We start from the raw sequence: 24,486 nt of genomic DNA on the forward strand, positions 1-24,486 counted from the left end.
GTTCTGGGCTCTTGTCTGTGCAGAGTGGGTCCCAGGAGTATTGTTTTGTATTGGAAGGTGCTTGTAAAAGCATTTAGCAAGCCTGTCTTTGTGAATAATTGGCTTGATAAGAGCTGCTATGATACACTGTATGTTTACGGAGCCAGAAGTTGTTATAGCACAGAGCTGTGCTATAACAACAGTCAGCGGGAGTCATTATGATCTCTCTTAACAATGTGTGGATTGAGTGTCCTTAATTCAGGTACAATTCACAAAATAGAATTGACTTTAGGGAAACTTTGTATTGCCCTTCATGTTAGACCCAAAGATATCTGCAAAACCATCTGCTTATTGGTTGCTGTAATTTTAAATAAAAGAATTAAAAATAACAAACACCATCCCTACTCCCTACCCCAGCTAGTTAGTGCCATGTTTTCCTCCTCTTGCAGCCAATATTTTAATGTGCTCTGTTTACTTATGTCAAGGAAGCTAACATGAATGTTTTGGGAAGATGATGTTTTGCTTGGCTGCTCAATGAAGTCTCTTGAGTAATTCAAAGACTCTTCATTGATTCATGTTTATGTACATGCTCAACTGAAGATGAAAAAGGATTACAGTCAACAGACATGGAAAGGGCCATCCATTGCAGTTAAGCCTTTTACATGCTCACAGAAAGAAAAAAAGATACTGCATTTGAGAGGCAGTGTCCAAAATCCAGACTACCACGTTTGTGCTCTGCTTGTTTGGTTCGTATTGCTCATTGTAAACAGCAAATGTTGTCTAGACTGAAACTTTTCACTTTGCAGAGAATTCCAGTTCCATTTTAAAAGGAATTGATGATTTGAGAATTGGGTCCAGTTACAGAACTCATTTAGTTTTAAGCTTGTTAAAAATTGCCATGGTTTTTGAAAAGTATACTTTCATGAAAAGGTACCCACTTTTATTAAATTGAATTCAGGGAAGCCGTATGTTAAATGCTGCTGGGCATTTGTAATGAAATCTACAACTCCTTTAAGCTACTTCTCATTGAGAAAAGGGAGAGGAGGAGGCTGTGATGGAATGGAAATCCAGCTAGCCAACAAACTGTGAGCCATGCAAAACTGGTGCTCCAAGTGCAACTCTTTGCAGCGTACTTGAGGGAAAATGTTGTTATGGTGAGGTCAAGGACATTCTGCAGTCAGTCTTTGGATAAAATACACTCCTAGGTTAAACACCAAATTTTCCCTTATGAATAGTATAAAATAACTGGTTCAGGCTCAAAGTGTTTCTATTATTTTTTTTTTCTTCACTCTCTCGGTGAATTATTGACTCCTTGACTTATTATTGACTTTTCCATTGTGTGTGGAAAACAAGGTGGGTGGGTATTTTCCAAAAGCTGTGTTATCAGCTATTTCAGTGTTGTTTTGTATCTTTAAAGAAGGATTTTTTCCCCATTTCTCTTGGTGAAAACCTGTGTAGGCTTCTTCTAGAACTTTTATGCAAAGAAATTTTTCTTTCCTGTCTTTTCAATATTCCCTCAGATACTGATTCTTAAGATGGAGCTGTGATGAAGTTAGAGTGAAATCTTAGCTGGCATTAATCCTAGTGAAAATGTATATGTTTTTTGAGAAAGAGAAATAACATCATGCAGCACCTGAAAACTGATGGAAACATTGTATATGCAAAAATCCTATATTAAATTTACTTAAATGTAAACTCTTCTGATTTAGAAACATCAGAGTTTAATTGTGCAAACCTTAATAGTTCTGTTCCAATTTTGTCTCATCTTTTTCTTTTTTTATCTTTTTTTTTTTTTTTTAAAGATGCTTGGACTAAAGTTTAGCAAATGGCTGTTAAGAAAGCAGGCATGTTTGTGTGTTGGGTGTTCTTCATTTTCATGGAGACTGAGTTGAAACAGAGAGCACTAACTGCTGTAGCTGGAGCAGCTGGGCCTTCTGTAGGGACTACATTAAATGGATCAAAACAATGTTGTGCTGCTTATTTATGTTTTTCTATTATTTATTTTAATGAAATTAGGATTTTCTTCGCTCCATTTAATAGAAAACTATTTCAAAATTGTGCCCGCTTGGAAGAAAGAAGTTGCAGATTTTGTGGTGACAGGGAAGTGTGAGAAGCCATGTTGTTTGTAGCTCTGGTTAACATCTCCTGGTCTGACAGAATGGCATCTGGAATAATGGGCAAGAAGTTGGGATCCACAAAGGTCTGCGTAATCACCATTTTGGGGTGTGTGGCCTTAGGCCATCTTGCTTTCAGCATTTCCATCTGTAAATAGGGTAATGGTGCTGGATAGGACATAAAAACATACTTCTTTTACTCTTTCTAGACTTAGCTTGATTGAAGACTGAGATAATTCCGTGTTCATTACAGGACTTGGATGCTATGCAGTGAGCAATAATAGGAGGAGGAAAGATCAGTACTGAACCCTGAGGGAAAAAAAAAGAATCATGTAATAGTTGTCCACGTAGTGACTACCCTCATGCTAAGAATAATTTAGGAAAATTTTTGAAGGAGAAGAGTGAAGATAATATACAAGTCCAAGGAATTAAGCTTTATAATCAGCCTTCATTGAAGCTGTTTTGGCTTGGTAGTCCAAATCAAGTTTTTGTCAGCTATTTATTTATTAATGCAGTTATTTTTACTGTTAAAAGTTATACTTAGTTTACCTCATAGTACAAGTCCTTGCTGGAAGAATTACAGCCATGTAATATAACTAAGGGTGTAATGGCCCACATCATCTGGCTGCGAAGCAGTTGAAGATAATACAGCTTTCATCTACCTATCCTTGCTCACACACTGGAGAACATCTCCTGTAGTTCAGCTGGCAAGACAGAACATTTTCATGATTCTTACTTTTTCAGTGTGAACTCAGCTGCTTCTCCTATTATTGTTTGTTACTAAAACAGATGACCCTGGATGGGTGGCTAAAGAGGGATAACCCCTGGTGGTGTATTGGCTCATCCATGAGAGTGATAACCTCCTACTAGCAAGTGGTGGTGATCAGCTAATGGTGTCTTGAGACATTCAAGCAATTGCAAAATACATGTCCAAATCTTCCTACAAAGAGCATGAGCACAACTGTGCAGGGTTGGACATGAAGCTTATCTGGTGTTACATCCTGTCTCTAGATATGAGTGAGTCCTGTGCTGTGGGTTCTGTTTTTCTCTCACGCACGGCTCTGACTGTCTAAGGCAGAGAAAAACAGCAGGCACAATGTAGTGAGGCTTCCACTGTCTACAGTGCTTTGGGGCTTGAAGATTTCCTGAGAGAGGGGTTAGTTATGTTTTTAATAGCTCTCAGTGGATTTTTCTTCTGTGAATTTGTCTAGTCCTTTTTTGAACCCACATAAATTTTTAATATCCAAAGTATCTAGTGATAGTGAGATTCATTATTTAACTACAAATTTTAAGAAAAACCATATTTTTACTTCGTTTTGAGTTTGCTTCTTGCTCTGTTAGATAGCCTTTTGTTTTCACCTGGGAGACAGCCATCATTTCCGTACTAGTTGTCATTTTTTAGAACTCTTGTGGGTTCCCAGTTATCCCTTTCAGGCTGATTACTGTGTGTGCATTTCTTTAAACAAGGTATTCTTACCATTTGCTTACCATTGACCTTTGCCTCAATTCCCTATACCTTTGATATTAAGAGACAGTGTCAAAGAGTAAGACAAAATCTGTACATAGTTTTTAAGTGCAGGTCTCTCATGGCTTGATGGAGTGGCATTAATGATGTTTCTCTTTTTCCCCAGTTTCAGATAATTACTACTATTTAATATGTTTCTTGACCATGCCTGAGTGTAGAGCAATAAAACAACCTAGTTATTATGTATCTGTTTTAATGACAATGTCTCATTTGTTAGTGATAGTAGTTAGTTCATAACTCATTATGCATGCCATAATATAAACATTACTGGTACTAATGGATGGTAAGATTATTAATTAAAGGATATCACTCTGCCAGGAAGATAACAAGAGGATGTTTTCATGTGTTCCTGAATCTGTTTTTGTGACAGGAAAGTAGAACGAAATTCCAGAGAATTAAAATTTGAAAAAAATGGTACATGAACTATATAGAAGGCTAGTTGGTCCTTCTTACAAGTTAGTTGACTTAAGAAAAACTGAATAGACTTCAGCTGAAAGTCATTCAAGTTCCTTCTTTTTGTCTGAGAAGTTAAGTAAAAAATCCAGCAAAACGAATATGAGGGATATTTCTCTCTCTTTTTTTTTTTTTTAGTACAATGATCCTGTTCTTTGAAATACCTTTCTATGTAGAAAGAAACATCATATACTGGTTTTTACAGGGGTTATTTCTTATTCTCTCTGGCTGAATGCAGTAAGTCTGGAAAGTAAAATGCAAAAACTGTAAGTGTTAAGGAAAGTCTCATGCAAATCAAAGTTTAACTCCAAACTCCTTGGGAATGCTTAATTCTGACTTGTTTAAGCAGGAGCTCACCTGCTGAAAAACTGATTTGTAGTTGTGTGTTTCATTAGTTAATGAAGCATATTTCATTTGGCTGATATTTTTTCCCCCCATTATTAGAATGTAGGTATTTTGGTAACAGGTTTTTGAATTTATGATACCGCAAGTGATTTAATTTAAATCCTCAAAAGTGTACCTTTAAAAGGCTTTTAAGTGCTTTCATGGCTCTCATCTCTGCATTTTGTGAATTCCTTTTGTATTTTACAGGTAGAAGACAGTTTAACTAGCATGTTCCGCTGTTTTGCTGTATGAAACTGATGTGTTTAGTATCCATTTTCTCTTAAGTAGTGAGAAGGAGCTAAGCAGTGCGTAGTAGTGGACTGCCTCTATGGTAGACTGAATGCATAAAAACTGCCTTTAGGCCAAATTTGGTCAAGACATTTAGTGACATTTAATGTCACTGAACAAAATCCTGTTTGATTAGGAATCTCAGTTCTGCCCTCCACGCGTGGAAATGCATATGTGTCTCTCTAAACAAATGTTACATCTGTTTGTGTGTGTGTTAGAACTCTCACACCCCCACCCCTTGTTAAGTGCAGTACTGAAGTACAATGTGACTGTGATATGACTTGTCTGATCAAAAGAATCTAATCAAGCCTTGTATTCCTGAGCTTTACTAGCCTGAAAGAATTTCATATGGAAAGTGTTTCATTTCCTTTAAAGCCAAGTGGTAGTATTTTCTTCTTTTTTAAATAAGCTAAATATACGCATTTTAATTTTTTCCCGTCTCCTCCTCCTCCTGGTCTTACAACACATTTTACTTTGTTGCCCAAGCACAGAAAACTTTGTCAGGAAGAAGGGTGAGCAATGCTTCTGTTTCCCATGACCCTCAACTCTAATGTTGTTCCAAGAGCTCACTACTTAGAAATGCCTTGATAACTGCTTTCATTCCTTTCATCCCTCCCCCACCATCCAGCAAAGGCCAGTGGGACCCATCCTCCTTTGAGCAGCTCTCTTCACAGAACAGGGGAATCTACTTAATGTAAAAATCATGGAACATAAAAGCATTGGAAGATACATGACAGAATTTTTTACAGCTGAAGATCTGCATGATAATTGCTGCAGTGATTTATTCTTGGTTTCCTAAAAGCAGCTTCTTAGAGCTCCCTGTTCATACCAGAAATAATCTTTATTTTTTATTTTTTCCTCTGGATAGGAAGGGTAGGGGTAGTAGTGGGGAAATTGCATCTCATTCTGTATGTGCACAGCACAGAACTGACAGAACTGCTCTTGGTCAGATACTCAGAACTGTGGCTCCTTAAGAATGTGTTGCAGCATAGGCTTTAATTATATTCTGATATTATATTATCATATCATGCATTTCTTTGTTTTTCATTGTGTGCAAATAGGCACATGTACTTTTAAAATTTCTTTGGATGCATGGTAAGATTAAGAACAAACAGAAAAACATGTCTTTTCAAGTACTACTGAAAGATCATCCAGCACACCAATACCTTACATTGCACTAGAAATGTGGGAATTCCCGTGTTTTTTCTGGCAAATCCCTAGCTGCCAGACAGGAAATCACTCTCTGCTTTTTCAGCCTCTGACAGCATCTGCTGTTAGTTTCTATGTCCTCTTTTTTGTGGTGCTTCTCTGCCTGCTCAGTATCTCTGGGATGTGGCAGGAGGAGTGAGAAATGACGTAGCATGCCTGATAAACCATGTTTCATTGAAAGAGTTTGGGGGGAGAATACTGGAACGTGGACCCAGCTCCCTGGAAAAGTCTGACACTGTTCTGGGAAATAAACATCCGTGGGGTGGGGGAAGAATGTGGAAGATCATGAAAGAGCATTTAAAATCCCCAGAAGGAGCAAGAGAAAGTATGTTGAGGGTCAAAGCAAGTTTGCAGGGATGAAAGTTTAGGAATCTTTGAGACATTGAGAACTATGGAGTAGTTTTATCAACAGACAGGGAAAATACTGAGAATGCAGAATGATACTCAATTATTTGAGAATGGAAAAAAAGCAGGGAAATATGCTTGTTTTCTAAGATTTATTTTTCTCCAAGACAGAAGAAATGTTGGAATATTTCAGTCCTTACAGTGGATCTTGGCCAAAAAGCTTACAGGATGAAAACAAGCATATCTGCAAAACTGTCATTGTATAGAAATGTTTTGGTTGAATGTAATTTAGAAAAATATACTAACATGCTAGAAATAGTACTAAGTTATACCCTACAGCAAATCTTTACAATTTCAGAAGTAGAAGGAAACCAAATGCTTTCTGCAAATTCTAGCCTTATTCATGGAAAAATACTGCAAAAAATTGCAGTGGTGGCAAAGGAAAATTTTCTCTTCTGCTTTGTACCATGTGATTAGTCACTTGTAAAGTGTAGTTCTGTGAATATGGTTTGATGATTGAAAGGTTTAGACCATGGTAATTCCCTGCAAAGTCAGTTTTTTTCTAATCAAATGCAACAGTATTGTTAGACAGTCTTATAAACTGAAATATTGAGAAAGGATTTTGTAAGAATGAGGTAATGAGAAATAAAATACTAGGATGTGGGAGTATCACTTAATATGAGAAACAGCTATGAAGTTACAGACATGTTTTAACTTCAGAGAAACAGATGAGCAGTTTGTACTGTGTGGTGTCATCCACATTAAGGGTTATAGGGCATACATTTTTAGTTGCATTTGTATTATTTCATGTATTTATAGTTATGAAAAGTCAAAACAAGTTAGTAATTTTATAGACTTTACAGCTTTTGCATACTAAACTAAAGTTCATTTCTTTCTATTCTGATTACGTGAATAAGGTTAGGTTTCCACATCTACACATGAAGTGAATGGGGGTAAGGAGAGGAATAGTGAAAAGAGGGATGAAATATTATCAATATTGTTTTTTGTCTGTATAATATTATTTGGTTTACAATTATTTTTCAGGGAAGTTTTATGATGTTTTTTATCAAGTAAGCATGCAAATGTGGTGTAAAAATCCCCCTCTCATTAAATATCAGTGTTGCGTTCTTGGAGTGTCTTCAAGACGTATTAGATTTAGTTCCTAACTGTAGAGGATTACTAAGAATATCCAAAGTACTGCTCAAGTGTCCAACAAAAGGAAGTTGTGATTTTACAGCGTTGGTATGAATAACTATGAAGTTTACAGAACATACAGACTTTTCAGTAACTCTTGCCTCATAGTGTTAAGAAGGTGGGGATTTTGTTGCATTTGATCAAGGGGATTTCTCAGTACTTTCTAGAATGGGAAAGTAAATTGTGCATTTTTCTCATGGAAATATTCATAAGTAAGAGAATGACACTGAAAAATTTCAGTGGCTTATGTAACCCCAGAGGAATGCAGCAATGCATGGACTGCATGTTGACATATTCTCCTGATGTCCTTTCCCTGGAGATTGTGGGAAAAAATTAGCTTCCCTGAAATTAAGAGCAAAGCTTAGAGCCTAAGGTAAAAAAGTAATCTGGCATTGTAGGGGTAGGGAGTTGGTAGACAGTTTGTTTTAGTTGCTTATTGTTGTTCCATGAATAGCAAATTGGCAAAGAATATGCACTGATGAAGCTGGCAAATAAAGGGAATAAAGAGTTTATTGAGATCAACAATGAAAGACTGTGTCAATACAGAGCAGTGGCCCTAGAGCTGCAAAATCTCTGGCACTAGGCACTGGATTCTCTATTCCCTTGTGGTCTTCTCTTGTGGATTCTTTAAAAAGCCTTGTGGCAAACGGACATCGTTAGCTCCATCAGCCCTTGCAGATAGTCTCTACTCTGTGCCAGCCTGCCAGCCTGCCCTTGTTTTGTCAAATTAAATTCTTCTGCAGAAGTTTGGATAAAATGTGGTCACTCATTAGAGGAAAGGGTTTTTTCTTCCTTTTGTCTTTTTTTTTCTCGTGACAATCATTAAAGTTAATATGATCCGGAAATTAACTCAGCTGAGAAGTAAAGAATAACAAATGTGTGTAAATAATTCCATCAGATAGACTTCTAAAATAGAAATACCGTGGAAAATATTCCATGCAAAAGAAGGACTCCAATATTGAAAGCCATGAAACCAAAGACGTCAGAAGCTGCATCAGCTGACTGTACGATCTTTTTGTCAATGTTTAAAAGGCGTGTTAATGTGCACTGTAAATTGCTCTCTAACTATAGGTGATCTGGACATGTTATGACGGTGATGTTTTATTAAATTGGGATTGCCCGTTCTGGCAGCAAGCCTGAGAATTCTTTTCGTGTACAGTTGAAGCAATTAATTGTGTTACCAGCATATGTGCCAACATTCCCACGCTCAGGATTGCGGCTTTGGGCTGATTTGTAAGACATTTTCAGGGCCCCTTATTTGTGCTGACCTGCTACCATATATGTTATGAATAGGAAGATTTTTCTAAATGTGATAATTATCTAAAACCATTGATATTTATTTATTTTTCAATTTAAGTTAGTAGTGAGCAATGAAGAGTGGAAAGGCAAAAATAGTGAAGAAAATACATTTTGGTGCTCTTCTCTGAATTAAGACCAACTGCTGTGAAGCTGGGAGTTTTAATGAGAAAGCCCTTAAGCCAGGAAGAAATTTGAAATATAGCAGTGATATATGCAATCTTGTATGATCACTGCTTTTAACTGCTTAATCATTCATACTGCCTAAATATAATTGTACTGCCAGCTTCTGTGTTTACAGTGTATGGTGTGGAAAAAGATATCCCACTGTGACATGTTCTACTTACAATCAAATTGACTGTAGCAAACACAGAAGCTGTTGAAGTTCAGTGCTTCTCAGTAGGGTGTTCTTGTTCCTCCGGCTTATTTCTGGCTGTTGATACAGCTTGCATCCGTGAAGCTCATTCCCTCATAAAATAACAAAGCCAAGGAAGTTCCCTGTTCACTGTAAAAGAGGATGTCATGAACTATTTAAGAAGACATGTATCTCACAAGCATTTTTCTAAATAAATAATGTTTTGCAGATTTGTATTTGTAATACTGAAAGCCCTTTTTTCACTTTTATGAATTTTTAAATGCTTCCTTGCTTCTGTCATTTAGCATGGTAAGAACACTGCAAATTATGCTCGTAGCTGCTGTTTCACAATAATAATCTCTCTCATATAAAAACTACTTTCTCAAGTGTTTAAATAACTTAGCCAGAACAATTGTTTATAGCATGAGAGTTGCCTATGAAATAAATCAAAAAAATAAATCTATTTGTAAAGCAATTAAAAATAACCATAACAATGATTCATCTTCAGGTATTGAGGAGCAGAGGTCAATGAACTAGATAAGTGTTTCTCTGCATTTTAGCATGCTGTTTTATCAAGCACTCTGGCAATACTGTTCGATTTCTGCTGTGTTTTATTCACATATTACAATGCCTTAGTGCTGAGTTTTGCTGATTAGCTTGGGTTTTTAATAAACGTGTATGTCAGTGCATGACCAAATGAGACAGCTCATCAAGCATGGCACCACAATGCATCTAGTCATATCTGGTAGTGGATTCCTACTGCCCCAAAGGTTTGAAACACCAAAGGTGACTGTACGTGGTCTCCTTTCCAGTCTTCAGCTGTCCTGTAATTCAGCTGACTGATGGATTGCCTCTAATGTTCTAGGTCAGTCATCACCCCTTTGCTTCTGCTTTCTTTGAAGCCATGTAATAATAGCTAGCTTTGTGTCAGATGGCCAGATATGTTGCTGTTACTGTATTAGCCAGAGTGTCTTTTGTTTGAAGTCCCATTTACTGCATTCCAGCTGGTGCTCGGGAGTTGATTTAGGCATGTTTAATCTTCTCACTAGATTTCAACTGCTGTTTTTCTGTATTAACCCCAGTGAATGATACCAAGCTTTTTCAGGATAATTGACATCACTCAGGAAGAACATTGGTTATTAGAACTCAATTTGCTAATGAAGTCATCTTTGTAAGCAGACAAGTGGAAAGACTTTGGCTTTGACATGTTTGCTGAGAACACTTTCTTGCAGGCTGCTACTAGGGTAGGGATATAAATCCTCTGCAAGTGCAAAAGTTTCTTGCTTTTGGAGATTGATTTATCCCTATCAAAAGTTTGGACTTTATGCTGTTCTTCCAGATACCAGACTGGCAAAACCAAACAAATGACAACCTTCCCAGCCCAATAAAACAATTCATTGTGCTTACCACCTTGTGGAAATCTTGTCAGGTGTCCTTATGTGTAGGACTTTGTCCTTGTTGTGACAGGCTGTGCCATGCCAAAGCATACACTCGTTTTTTCATCCTTTGAGTAATAGCATCTATAATTTCATCACATTGTTGCAATGTATTGTTCTTTCCTTCTCCTCAGGACTCTATATAAGAAATTATTTTACGATCTGTTTAACAAATCTAGGACAAGAAAGTGGAAGAACAATTCTGGTAATACAAAGGGTTTGGATCATAATTTTATCATCCTATATTGAGCTGTAAGGCCCTGATGCCTAAAATAAGTTAATACATTACAGTTCATATTCCATACTTCTCTTTGGCAGTTTCAAAGAAAGTGAGTCTTAAATAAACCTGCCTTCTAGAATAATCCAGAGGAATTTTTTGCATTTTTTTATTGAAAAAATACATGTTAAGGAGATTAATCAAATTTATAAAACTTCAGGGAGAAGTACAATAGAGTAGTGCATTTTCTGATTCCTTGGTGACTTTCCTGGATGGATGATGACTTTTATTATTCTTTCACTAGCACTATGATACTGATGGTTGGTATTGTATGTATCCATATGCAATACTGATGTTACATTACTTTATTGTGGTTAAGCTTTGTTGTGGTTATCCTTTTATTATTTCCGGTCACAGTGTAGTAGCTTTTTAGTACTTCCTCTGTCAGCTCCACAAAAAAAATAAATCTTGTTGGCCAGCTGACTTGCTGCAGCCCTTACTAAAACAGGCAACTCTGTCACAATTATCTCCTTGCTCTGACAGTGTAGATGGCTACTCTTGACCGTGTGGCTCACTGCAAAATGGAACTGAATCCTTCTTTGGAATCTGATAAAACAGGGAACAAATGGTAGAGGGAACAAACTGTCAGAAAATACATATTAACAGAGCTACCCCTCTGGCAAATGAAGGTTATCAGGTTGCATTTTCATTCTTTTGCTGGTACCCAGAGAGATTACTTCATTTGAGTGCCTGCAGAGGAGCAGGGGCAACAACATTTGTGAGTGCATTGAGACTTTTGAGCAGCCATCCTTCCCTGGATGATAGACTTGGACCGCCAGTCAATAAAACTGGTGAGGTTTTTATAGTAACTTAGAAGATTGGTTGTCTCTGCTTGGAAGAAGATTTCTGTCCTGAGCTAAGTGAATGCCCTAGTTCATGTGGATTCAATGAAAAGAGGGACATGACTTTACAATGTACCTCCTGAATAAGAGCAACTCTTAATAATGCCATGTAGCTTGCAGATTCTAGAAAGTTTATTTGTTTGGTGTGGTGATTACCTTCCTTCTGGAAGCAGCAGCATGCTTTGAGGAATCTCAGTGACATCAAGACTTTGGGATATACTGTGATAAATGACATCTTGTAAAACTGGGCAAGGTCTCTGCTCTATCTGTGCTTTTCATTGTTTTGTCCATCATTTGCCTCTTCTTGATTGGAGACAGTTGCTCTTAAATCCTGTTTAATTCAGTTTTGAATCTTGGTATCTTTTAGAGAAGATACGCTTACTGCACAGCTGCTCCTTTCTGTGGCTGGGAGAATTTCATAATCAATTAAAATGACGATGCTCCTAAGAAGGTGATAAATACAACCAAGTGGCACCACTTGGTCCAATGTTGGTGATTCAACTGCATTGTCAAACTTAGAGTCTTACAGAGTAACTCCTATTTCAGCCTTTAGGAAGATGTCCAAGTCAGCTGGAATTTTCTGTAGAATAATATTTTTTTATCTTTTCAGGTTAAATTAACTTTGTACAGAACTTGTAAGTGTTACAGGAAACATCTGACCTTGGAACTTCATTTTATTCTTTGCTACATTAAACAGCTTTAATCTTATTAGGGTATCTTCTAATACTCTGAAGGTATTAGAAAAGGCCTCATATAAAGGCAGATAGCTCCAAATGGTATTTTGCTGCATGATTTTATCAAGTTACCTAATAAGTTCCTTAATTCTTCAGACCCACTGTTTCTGAATTAGGTTAAACATACCTCCTTCAGGTTCAAAATGGGTAAACTGTGTCTGATTTGCTGACACAGTGAAAGAAAGATTGGCATCATGTATCAATAATCCAGGATATGAAATGGAGACTCCTCCTTTGGTATTTTTAGCATTTATTTTCCTTTCACATTTGTTCCACCAAACCCTGCATATGTGGAAGAATGATAGGGGAGAGCCCATGCTCCCTCATTCCCTTTCACATTCACAGAGATGCTGTTCATTGTGGGCAGTTATTAGGTTGTCCGAAGGAAATATATCTGCATTCCTATTTGCAACAGTTAATTTTTACATTCCAGTGTACTTGCAGTATAGAAACTTTTTCATTCAATTACCTTAAGGCCATGTAGTTCCTTTCGACATCACTTGGCATACAGCAATTTTGTATAAGGGTTTAGGACTCAGTGTGGTAACTTGGTGAAGGAGTGTACAATAAAACTGTGTTTCTTCCTTTTAAACTTGAATTTGTTCGCAGCAGGATATTTTCAAGTTTAGATCTTTCTAACAAATGTAGACCAGTCATTTACTTAGCTATGAAAGATGCTGTATTTGCATAAGATACAGTGCTTCATCTTATAAAGATTATTTTGTTTTCATCTATACAAACAGTAGAAAACACTTTGTGTTTAGCATCTAATTTGTTAATAAACTTAATAATATAGTCTTCATGTACAGCACAGTAGGAAATGTGCAGTAAGGATGCAATAATTCTGGGTAGGATTCTTTCCTGTTTTCCATTTTCTTTATCAAAAAGATACAGAATTTGTTTTCCCAATTCTTTACATCTTTGTTATTTATCAGATATGCATACAGAGTTCCCAACTAATAGAAGAAAAAAAATCTGTTCATGTCTGTCCAAAGATGATGGTTCTCTTTTTGGACTGATGTACCATATAGCTGCCTGTAAAAATACAAAATGAACAGGCATTGAGTAAATTCTGGGCAGCGCAAAATCCAGGTAGGGATTCTTTTGCTTGATAGTGATTACCTTTAATTAAAATTTTAAAAAGCAGTCATCCTATTTTGTGGATTTTTATTAGGAGGTGTTTGAAAGATTTTTCAGTCTTTATTTCGTTTAGGATAGTGGAGTGGTTCTTTGAATGGTTCATTCGAATTTAAATGATGCTTTGTTTTTATGGGGGTTGTTTGTGTCTTGATTTAGGACATTAGGCCAATTTGTTTATTTGTGTGTTAGGTTTTATTCCTGCCTGCAGTCTACTTACATATGCAATTTGTCACTAGAATTAATTTCTTATACTAATTTCTTGTTTTTTAAGAAGTATGAAAGTTCTTCAGTTGTCAATGTAATACATGTATTAATGTTTGAAATCTTGCATCAGCCTATTTCATTGGTGTCTAGGAAATCTCAGGTTCTTTGATTTTGAAGCAGTGACGGTGATTTTAAAATTATGTTATTGTCCAGAAAAGATACTGGAAAGGAAACTTTGTAAACAGAAAAATTACTTAATGCAGAAATGCATGATGCCTTGCTCCAGTGAAGTTCTAGTGGAGTAATTCTGATTTTCTGTTTCTTTTTTCCTTGAATTCTAGATTTATCCATGGCAGTACAAAAATTTTCACAGTCTTTACAAGATTTTCAGTTTGAGTGTATTGGAGATGCTGAAACTGATGATGAAATTAATATTGGTAAGTAGGCTCTTTGCTCTGCTTGCGGTAACATTTTTATAGTTTCTTATATATCTAGCATGTTATCAGAAATATAGTGGGGCAGTTCACAGTTATTTTTTAATGGTTCATGTCACAAAACCAGAAAAATTTCAATAAATAGAAACCATGCTGTTCCGGTTTAAAAATATATGTCAAAAAAGCTATGTCTTCATGTCAAAAAAGCTATATTTTCATGGCAAAAAAGCTGTGTTTTCATGGCATAATTTGATTTATTGTAGTGGAAAGTATTCAGCAGTACTTTTGTCAGCTGAGTCAACTGTGAATCCTCTAAATTCTGCTGCTACTTTTATTGTGACAGTTTTCAGTGGGTTACTAAAAGGTACACAAGTTTTCTATGATGTAACATAAGCCTGGAAAAAGCCACCTAAGTGCCTAGTAAGATGCAGGAACTATTTAAAGGTCTAAAAAGAGGAATATGTTCATTACAACTTGTGCATTCCTGAGTATATGGTTGTCTGAACTTCTGCCAGTGAAATTTAGTAGCTGCTTATTCTGTTTCTGCACACACCCAGAAATTCTGCATTTGCAGAACTGAACAGCTCAACTTGTCTTGAATGTAAGCCTCTTTAAGGTCATCAAAATATTCTTCCCTCAGCAGACTAATCCTGGAAATGTTTCCAGGATTCAGAAATTCAGCCACTCTTTACTGCAAGGCATTGCTGCAGTTGTAGTGATGCTTTTTTGCACAGTAGCACAGCAGCTGGAGTGCTTTAACCCCCACTGGTAAGAAATTTGGATTATAATCTATCTTCAGAATGGCTAAATTCAGTATCATGAGTCTTACATACCACATGGCCCCCATGTGTCTCCTAAAACATCTGAGAGGAAGTAAGATGGCTCTTAAAGAGTAGTGGCTTCTAAAAATAAATAATTTGGCTGTACAAGAGGGAACATAGGACTTGTTGGTATTTTTTTAAAGAAGTTCTACGTAATGCAGAGAGGAAACTGAGATTTAGTCTTTTCCAAGTGTATCTATTATTGTGATCTATTTTCAAGTCTCCTCTCCCTTCAATTTTTTCTTTTCCTGACTGAGTCATTGGACAGAAGGCCTGAGCTTCTTGTTATCACTCGCAGGGTTTGCCTCATCCTCTCCCTACAACATTGTGGTAGTCAGAAAACTGTCATCAAAGATGACTGGTATTTGGTCACTGTCTTCCAATAACTTTTGGCAGGGGGGTGGGAGGGGAGGTTTAATTTCACTGACAGTTAAAAGTAGGGGAGTGACATCACTGAGCTGCTGCTACTCAGGTACAAAACTGCATGCATTCTTCAGGTGTATCCAGCTTGGAAAGAGAAATGGTGTGTATGTACTCTTTGGCATGCTAGATATTATTTCTTGGCTGTTAAAATTATATTGTAGATATATTTATAAACTAAATCTGCAGTATCTCAGTTATATGTCTTAGATTTGGTCAATAACTTTTTTAAAGACATACGGTTTTGCATTTAAAATGAGGTGACTGAGAACAAAGGCAACATTCATTTTACTTGTAACCTAAACATAGCAAAGAAAAGGCATTTTATTTTTTGGACGTTAAACAGGCATGTAAAACTGTTTAGGAAAAAAACAGCATTCATGAAGCTTGACAGCTGATTTGTTTCACTTGAAGCTTCAAAGAAGGGATTTCTAGCTTCTAAAGGACCACTCACTTGATGGATTGTCATACACACCAAAGAAGCTTGTAAGAGTAAAAGGTAAACTGACAGGAATCAAATTCAAGTCCAACAGAGCTTGAATGATACTGTGTGCTTTTATAGGGTAAGGCTCAATTTTTGATCTCCCTAGAGCAGTGACCTAGAATTTATCCATATCTTTAGCATGCCCCAACAAGATACATGTTTGCTTATCTTCAAAGACAGCTTTGTATAGATGAATCCTACTCTCTGCTTCCTTCTGCCTTCACCTCCTTTTAAGAATGTCTGCAACTGTGCAGGCCAGTGGGAAGTTCTACTTCAGTCTGCAGTGATACTCTGACTTGATATGATTTGTAAAAACCTACCATATACATAGGGGCTTATTGTAAGGACTACATTTCTATTTCAAGCTTAGCATTGAAAATCTACCCTAAGACAACTTAGCACTGGAAATTCACCTCTACATAAGACTTCTTCTGTCAGGATGTGATTATTTAAAAAATAAAAGTTTCAGATTCTTTCAGCATTAAATGTAAGTGATTTAAGTGATATTTTTTTCTTTTTTTTCTTACCAGCTAAAAATATTTGTAATTGAATTGATAGCTCCATTAACAGTTTTTGAGGCAATACTGGAGTTGAGGGTCTCCCTTTAGTCACTAAGCAAAACTCTTTTTTTTGGCTTCTTTTTTTTCCAGTCTAAGATCTAATAAAAACAGTTTTATTTTCATTTCCTATAATGTGTGCATTTTTAGTTGCTCTCAATATAATTTATCTATTCCAGTGAGCCCATTACATGAAACACGTAAGAATTAGTAGTAGTTAACCTTCATGACACTCCACATAAACAGAATTATAGTGGTCTTCATGCTTATTTTAATCCATCTTGTATTTAATCCAGTGATTTATTTGTTTGGGTAGGGTTTTTTTTTTTTTAAATTCCTGTCTTTGATTTCTAATTCTTCCATAGAAGGGGTGTTCTTCTTTGACAAAAAAAATCTTATCTGTGACTGTGGCTGTATAATGCATTTTAGGTATTTTTTTCATGTTGCTGCAGGTTAGCCAGATTTATCTTCATAGCCACTTTCAGATACACCATGCCTAGTTTAGAGTCATTTTATGCATGAGCTGTAGGCAATTTCTCTGACTTTCTTGGATAAGCAGACTGCCTTGTTCCTCAAATCATCTACAGCTTCTTTTTTGTTTTTAGTTGGTTTTTTAACTGTGAACATCAAAGGATTCAAGCTATAAAAACCTTTTCCGTTTTTAAGCTTTTTGCCAGAATATTTGGTTTGGGAAACAAGGTGTCCAGCTTTACTAGCTTTTCTTATTAAAAAATAAAACAAGCTGGCAACAATTGCTGATTTTGTCTCTTCCTCTGCTTTAGAATGCTCGTGGAAGCATGTGATCTGCAACAGTGCACGGGCTGTGCTATTTGATGGCAGAACATGGTTGTTAGCTCCAGTTGCATGTGATTCAGCCAAGCTATAATTGTTTTTTGTGCCACTGAAAAGTTTTGCAGAAAATAGCATTTTCAATGCAAAAATAGCAAGATGAATGACAGAAAATTAATACTACTAAAAAGCCACAGTAATGAAGGTTTTATGTAACTTGCCCTTACTCTGAGAAGAGGGTGTTGCTTTCCTAATCTAAAAACTGTGCTTTCCTCAGAAATACCAACACTTGATAACACTACCATTTGCTTTTTAGACATATCGCCCTGCCCCCTTTGTAAATATTTTGCACAAAAATTAAATACTTAAGATTGACAGTGAATGTAAAGGAGGTCAGTAATTTGTCATGCCCAGTGGGAGTTCTGTGTAAAAAGGATGCAGGATTTTTACGTGTTTCACACCTTATAGGTAACACAGAATGTTACACAGATGGGACAGCTGCAAAAACTATGTTTTTCATGATCATCTATATTTTTCCTCAGTATACACTACAGGCATAAATTTTGCTAGGAGAAGGTTTGCCCAGCTCCTCCTAGTGTTATCCAACTTGTGTCACCTGGATCTCTCCCCAGGAATTTCCCTGTTTTGATCCTCTTTTATTCTGTTTGTGTTATCTGGTTTATGGCTGCTAGAGATGAAAATAATAAACATTATTAACTCAGTGGAATTCTGTCTTGTGCTTTTAACAAGTTTGTGTCTATTTTGTATTATGGCTAATTATATATCAGTGAGATCTAATATCTGCAGTGTAAGACCATGCTCTTCAGCATTAAAAAAAATAAGACAAATAAATACATTCCCATATTCTGGCATTTTATTTTGTCTGTTTTGTTTTATCTGTATCTGTTTTTTATTAGCATGTGCTGTTTAGGAAAGGGCACTGGAAAGCATATGTGTTTCACTCTGCAACTGCTGGTTTTGAAGTTTGGGGTTTTTTTTCCTGAAGAGAATTATATTATGACAGATGTTTCAGGTAGCATCAGATGCTTAACTTAAGAATGTAATAGGATTGTGATGATTTATGAAATCATTATTAATCGAGCCACAAAGAATAGGTCAAAAGTTCTAAAATGTGGTGTCTTTTCTTGTGGGAACTGAATTCTTCTCTTGCCGCTAGCAACTGGTGATCTTTGCTGACTCACACCTCAAGTCATTCATGGGATTTTAAATTGCTAGCAACTAGCAATCTACAGAACTGTTAGCTCATACCTGGCAATTATGTTGTTTACAGCAGTTAGTTTCAAGTTGAACTTTGAAAAATCAACTCAAATGTACTGGAGAGAAAGAAGTCAAAACCAACCAAACAAATGCAGAATGCTAATAATAGTTCTTTGTTAGAGTCCATTGCTGTGTTTTGCTTTCTTGTTCTAGCTGAGCAATGATGCCAGAAGCTCAGCCTTCTCTTTTCCTCATACTGGGCATCCACATGCACAATGCTTTTCAGTTAGCATTTGCTCTAGCCTCTCAGAGAGCTTGTCAGAGGACAAGCATCCTGTAATTCAAAGCAGCAAATAGATCTGTACTGGGAAATTTATATATAAAACTACACAAAAAAAGAGGAAAAAAGTAATGATGTTTCCTTTTCCCCCCATCTCTTGTAACAATGTATAAGTTTAATTGACTTTAAGAGGTACCAAATTCCATTTTTAATGGTACGTACTGTGGATACAATGCTCTATTCAAATAAATAAGTTTAAAACAACAAAAAAATTGTATAGGAGCTTTATGCATGCCTAGTGTGTAGAGACAAATCTTGACAATCAGTCTATGGACTTGGCAATCTCCAAGTTAGGACATTGTCTTTTGGAGGTTCATCAGGAACCTGAGATGGTAGATGTCAGGTTGCTCATTATTTCAAGCCACTGTTGCTTGTGGTGTGTAATGGCTTCTTGAATTTGCTTGGCTCTTCCTGAATTATTTATTAAATGGAGTCGAGCCACCTACAGTCTGAATCACTTGGATATCTTACAGGTCATCTCCTTAATTACTTGAGGTTAGCTTTCATGTTCAAGAAAGTTCTTTTTGGGGTTAATATTCAACCTACTTTGCACTGAATTCCCATTTGTAACCAGGCTTCCAAATGGAATTACCAAATTCTAAATAAGTCTAAAATTACTTCCACCATCTCAGGTCTACTACTGCCTTACTCAAAGCAAAGAAAGAACAGGACCTCGCCAACACCTTGAGGGCAGGGTTCTGGGGGTGGATTTTTTTAGCATAGGCATCATCCCAATAACTTTTCTAGTTGCTTGAGTTTGTTGACCTTGTGGAACACATTAGAGACAAATGTATTTACAAAAGGTGGTTTAATTTTAGATGGGTGGGGAAGGGTTGAGTCCTGAATTAGACTAGAAAGCTATTTACAATGGGGAGTGAATTTGCATAGAAAGGTTATGTGCTGCTTTTCCACAGTAATTACCTGCTTAGATTTGCCAGCTCTCTTCCTCCAGCTGAAAGAATGAATTTGAAGATTTAACTTTTTAGATTACTTTCCAAGCAACTTTGCATAAGCTACGTGTAAGATCACAAGACAGAGTTCTTTGGTACTCCTATTGGATTATTTTTATCTACAGAAGTTAAATGGTAGCAATTTATGGGAGGAACTCAGCACAATCAGGGTGTGAAATGCCTGAAGTGTTAGTTTCAAATCTGTTGATTCTGTTCCTACCATTATTTTTTTATCTATGTTGCATATTTGACAGTTTAAATAAATGCCACCTGTTTCCGGAATGCTATTGTTTCTTGACCTCAAGACGAGTGATTTTATGCTAGTGCTGGGATCCTATCAAGGCTTCAAAACAACATCTGCCCCAGAAAGTGAAGGTTGCCATTCTGTTGGTTGAGCCCAGAGCTCTTGTCCTTGTTTTGGAAGGTCAAATGAGGTTGACAAATCAGGAAACAAAATAATGGTGCAGTAAGTTTTTTATCTGTTCAGGAAGAAAAGGTAAAATAAGATAAACAACACTTGTTGTCTTTGCTTCTTCTTCTCTTGGCTACCTATCAGAAGGTTGTTAGAATTTGCCTGCTTCATTCTTTGCTGACCTTAAGATGAATATTCAAATGAAAAAGTTAGATAGGTGTGGCTGATGCAGTTACTGCCATTCCTGTCTGTCCTACCTTTCTTCTGTGTCAGGAGTAGCTGACAGTAGTAGCTCTCCTGAGTCCCTGCAGTTTGCATCCTGGTGTACTAACAGAATCTGAAATTCGTGTTAGTTCATTTTACTGTATTGGACTGCAGACTGTGGTGTCTCAGATACCACTGGCCTTGGAGTTCCTCCTGTGCACGGAAAGAGGTTGAGGCAGGTAATGGACAGCAACTTTGTTGTCCTGGTGCATTTTGCTAAGGAGTTGAGTCAGCATTTGATCTGAACAGCTGAGTAGATGAATGGACAAGTCCATGCCACTCGCAGGTAAAGATGGAGTAGCTTTTGTGTCTCTCATTGATATTTTGAACTTCAGGATTCTTGAAGGTGTATTCTACTTTATTGACCTCATTCCATGCCTTTAACATACCTCTTTTCCCCTCTTTAGTCATTTAACTTCATTATTTCTAGAGTTGGACATCCCAGTGGAAGTATGAATGCCTGTGGGGAGACAATCTTGAGGACTAGAGAGTTGCTTTATAGAGTTGTTTTGAAAATAACGAGTATGTACTTTTGATGCACATAATAGACTTCTAGTAAAATGGCATAACATTTTTGAGTTGTCAGGCTAGCATACCTCTTGAAAAAGAGGAACTAGTTTTCAAAAACAGATAACGGTTTGATCAACTCAGCTCTGAGATATTCATCTTCAGGTCTGAGCAAATAAATTGAAGGACTTGTACTTTCTGAAATCAAAATGCTTAGTAGAGATTAGAGTTTTAAGCACAGGAACTTTTTGATCCGTTTGTAGGCCTAAATTCAATAAAGCAGTTATGGCAAACCCATGTTGAAGTATTTGGTGCTATTTTTTCTAAACTCTTTCACTATTCAAGCAATAAATGCACAAAACTTTAAAAATCAAAAGAACAGTATTAATGATTGTCAGATGCCTTCTGAATATATTACTTTTGCTTTTACTTCCCCTATTTCAGCACCCATAAAGAGCCACACACAAATAAGGTTTGTACAGCTGGGAAGATTAAAATACCAGGGTTTTTTTCTTTAGTTAAAGTATGGATGTGCCTCTGAAAAATTGGGGATTGGCCAGTTCCATTTGTACCTGTTGGAACTCTAAACAACAATAGTTAATTTCTTCCCTCCCCCCTTCATCGCAAAGGGATTTTTGGGGAAACAATTGGCAAAGGCATGGTTTTGTGAGGGAAACCATGGGTGAAAAAACGGATTGGGAATACACTGGGGGTAATAGGACATAGGATAAAAGGGAAAGGTGGGATTAGGAAAGGGAGACTGTAGGGACTGTTTATAATGCGGATATTGTCTAACATGACTACGATTTTTAGCATATATACTGCCTTTTACAGAAACACCATCAGGCCCAGTGACCTCTGCTGCTTGTAACCCTTTTCTGCCTTGCACAATTTTGAACTCTACTACTTCTCCATCTCCTAAACCTGGGATGTATTTTTCAGGGTTATTCTTTTTAATATCAGTTCCATGAATGAATATGTCTTCCTGGTTGTCACATCTTGTTATAAAACCATAATTTTGTTTAACATTATACCATTTTACTATTCCTTAAACCTTAGCTACGATGATCTTTTCCTTTTTCCGAGTGGCTGCTGTTTTCTGTCTTGCTGTGTTTTTGCTTTCTTTTTTGCTTTCGCTCGCTTCCATGTTGGAACTGCCAGGGTTGTTAGTGCTGCTGGGGCCGTCGGGGCTGCTCGTGCCTGTGCGCTCTTCCCGGGGTTGCATTTGGGGCCACGCGGGCCGGGCCAGGCTGGGCTGCGCCGCTCAGCTCCCTGCACGCCAGCGCCTCCTCTGCTCTCAGCTGCGCTGCCGCTGCCTGGGGCCGCTCCCACGTCTCAGCCGGGCCCCCGAGCGACGACCCCCCCGCGCCCTGATCCAGCGCGCGTCTCGGCTGGGCACGGCTCCGCTCCTCTCACAGGGCTCGCTCCACCACGCACTGCACGGGGCCGGGCAGGCTCCTGCCCCGCCTCACTCTGCTGCCAACACTGCAGCTCACGTTGCTCCGCCCGCCCGCGGGAACTGCCTCGCTGCTGCTCACAGAGCGCTCGGTGCACGTGGCCTGGGCCGCACGGTCCCTGAGCCAGGCTTCCCTTTGCCAAGACACAGCTGACATTGCTCAACAGTCTCGGTAACTAAATAATATTCACGAAAATATTCTTCCATCAGCATATATTTTGACTCAGAAATTAACTGTGTCCAAACGCTCTTCCAAAAGTCTTTGGTAAGAATCAAATCCCAAGAAACGTAGAAAAAGTTCTTAAACAACCCTGCCAGGAAGTGTTTCAGTTCCTTTTGAGCTTGAATTAAGCTAAAATTTGCAAGTCATCGTTCAAGAATCTTTTCAAGTTTTAAGATAAATGTCCGTATGCAGCTCGGAAAGCCAAGAGTCTTTCCACGGTTCCTCCATAGTTTAGAGATGGAACAGCAAAACGAAAACAAGAAGAGAAATCCAGCAGAAGAGAAATCAGTCGCTGTCCCTAGGGATCGGGGATCGTTCTGCCCGCAATTTCCACCATTTGTTACAGTGTGGATACTGCAAGACGTGTATCAGACAACGAGGCCTGTGGAAAAGAAATAGATATGGACGGATTCTTGCTAGATGTTTCAGAGATGTTTATTTCTCCAGCCACATGGCCGGGGCTCTGCCGAGGAACTGCTCAATCACGGGACCCGAGGGTCCTTCTGCCCGCGCAGGGAACACAAACCAACCCATGGGAACGAGGCTGAGCAGGGGCAGGGAAACCCCGTGCCTGTGCCCTCAGGGCCCCTCTGCCAGGGCTACATGGCAGGGGGGAAGGGACCCCAACAGGTAGAGATTGTTGAATTAAATGAACTTCTATGATATAGCAAGTCATGCTGTTACTTTTCAATAGGGGCCAATTCAAGCTGCTATTTTTTCAAAGTAGGTCTCCAGCAACACTTTAAGATCGCTTCTTACCTCTTAGAATTTGATTTATTGAATATTGTTCCCCACGCCTGCTGAGTTGTGCAGTTATGGAGCTCAGCCCCATTGCTGTGCATGTGGCTCAATCAGGTGGAAACAGAAGCTGATTTCTCTTCGACAGGTACGATAATGTAAAACTCCATTTTGTAGTGTGGCATAGAGATGCAGTATTTCTTAATGACCACTTATCTAAACTCTTACTTGACTCTATCAGAACAGGGCAGAAATGGTGTATTTGTTGTGACTCGTCCCAAAAGCCTTCACCCCTTCACAGAAGTGTAGAGGAAAGGGGAGAGACAAGAAAAGTGTTACTGATTTGTAGACAGGTTTTGATGTAGTGCTCTGTGAGGGAGATCCTTCTCATGTTCTTAAGAAAATGGAAGAAATTATTTAGATTTAAAATGTTTTTGCTAGCACTCCAAGATACCATGTTTTTAGACTAGTAGACTAAAAACTAGTCGACTAAAAACTAGACTAGTTTTTAGACTAGTAGAGTCTAAAATGGGCTTTTTCTACCACATCTTTGCTGTGTTGAAGAATTCATGCTACACAAGAATTTACACAAGGTAAATTTTCCAAATTGTATGATATATTTTCAAAATCTGTACTGCTTTTATAAATAGAGTAGAACACTAACACAGGGTAGATATGTTGCAGCTGTATTATTAATAAAGTGTTAAAAAGTGTATGGTGAAAATGGAATTAGTCTTTGGTGTGTGTTTTTGTTTTGTTTTTACAAACATTCTGTGGGATAGATAGCCATTATGAACTTTAACAATCTTTCAGGACTCTCAGAAATGTTTTGCCCTTGCTTGATCTATTTAGAATTTTCTACTTGTATTTGCTTTGTGAGGTTCTGCATGAGTAGGGCACGGCAATTTACTGATATTAAGTAATTGGATTTATTTAAAGTGTGTAGCATTGCATGTCTTCAGGTTATCTCTCCAAGTATTGTGTTTGACAAGTGCTGACAGGAAATCTGGGAATTCTAGATAACCTGACTTTCTTGCAAAATCTTCTTAGTTTGTGTATAAATATGTAGTTTTCTGTACAGACTTCTGTTGAAAAGTA

At 37.6% G+C, this 24,486-nt stretch overlaps 1 protein-coding gene across 1 annotated transcript in view; it reads left to right on the plus strand.

The window, feature by feature from the left end:
- Nucleotides 1–24,486, plus strand: part of ARHGAP42 (Rho GTPase activating protein 42) — a gene marked incomplete at both ends in the record, with an annotated part of 144,051 nt that overhangs the window by 16,513 nt on the left and 103,052 nt on the right. The window contains one exon of the mRNA XM_082278463.1: nucleotides 14,117–14,212. Coding sequence (XP_082134589.1) covers nucleotides 14,117–14,212 — 96 coding nt within the window. The remainder of the gene's footprint in view (nucleotides 1–14,116; nucleotides 14,213–24,486) is intronic.

The sequence above is a fragment of the Coloeus monedula genome, assembly GCF_965178545.1.
Source record: "Coloeus monedula genome assembly, chromosome: 3".
NCBI lineage: Eukaryota > Metazoa > Chordata > Aves > Passeriformes > Corvidae > Coloeus > Coloeus monedula.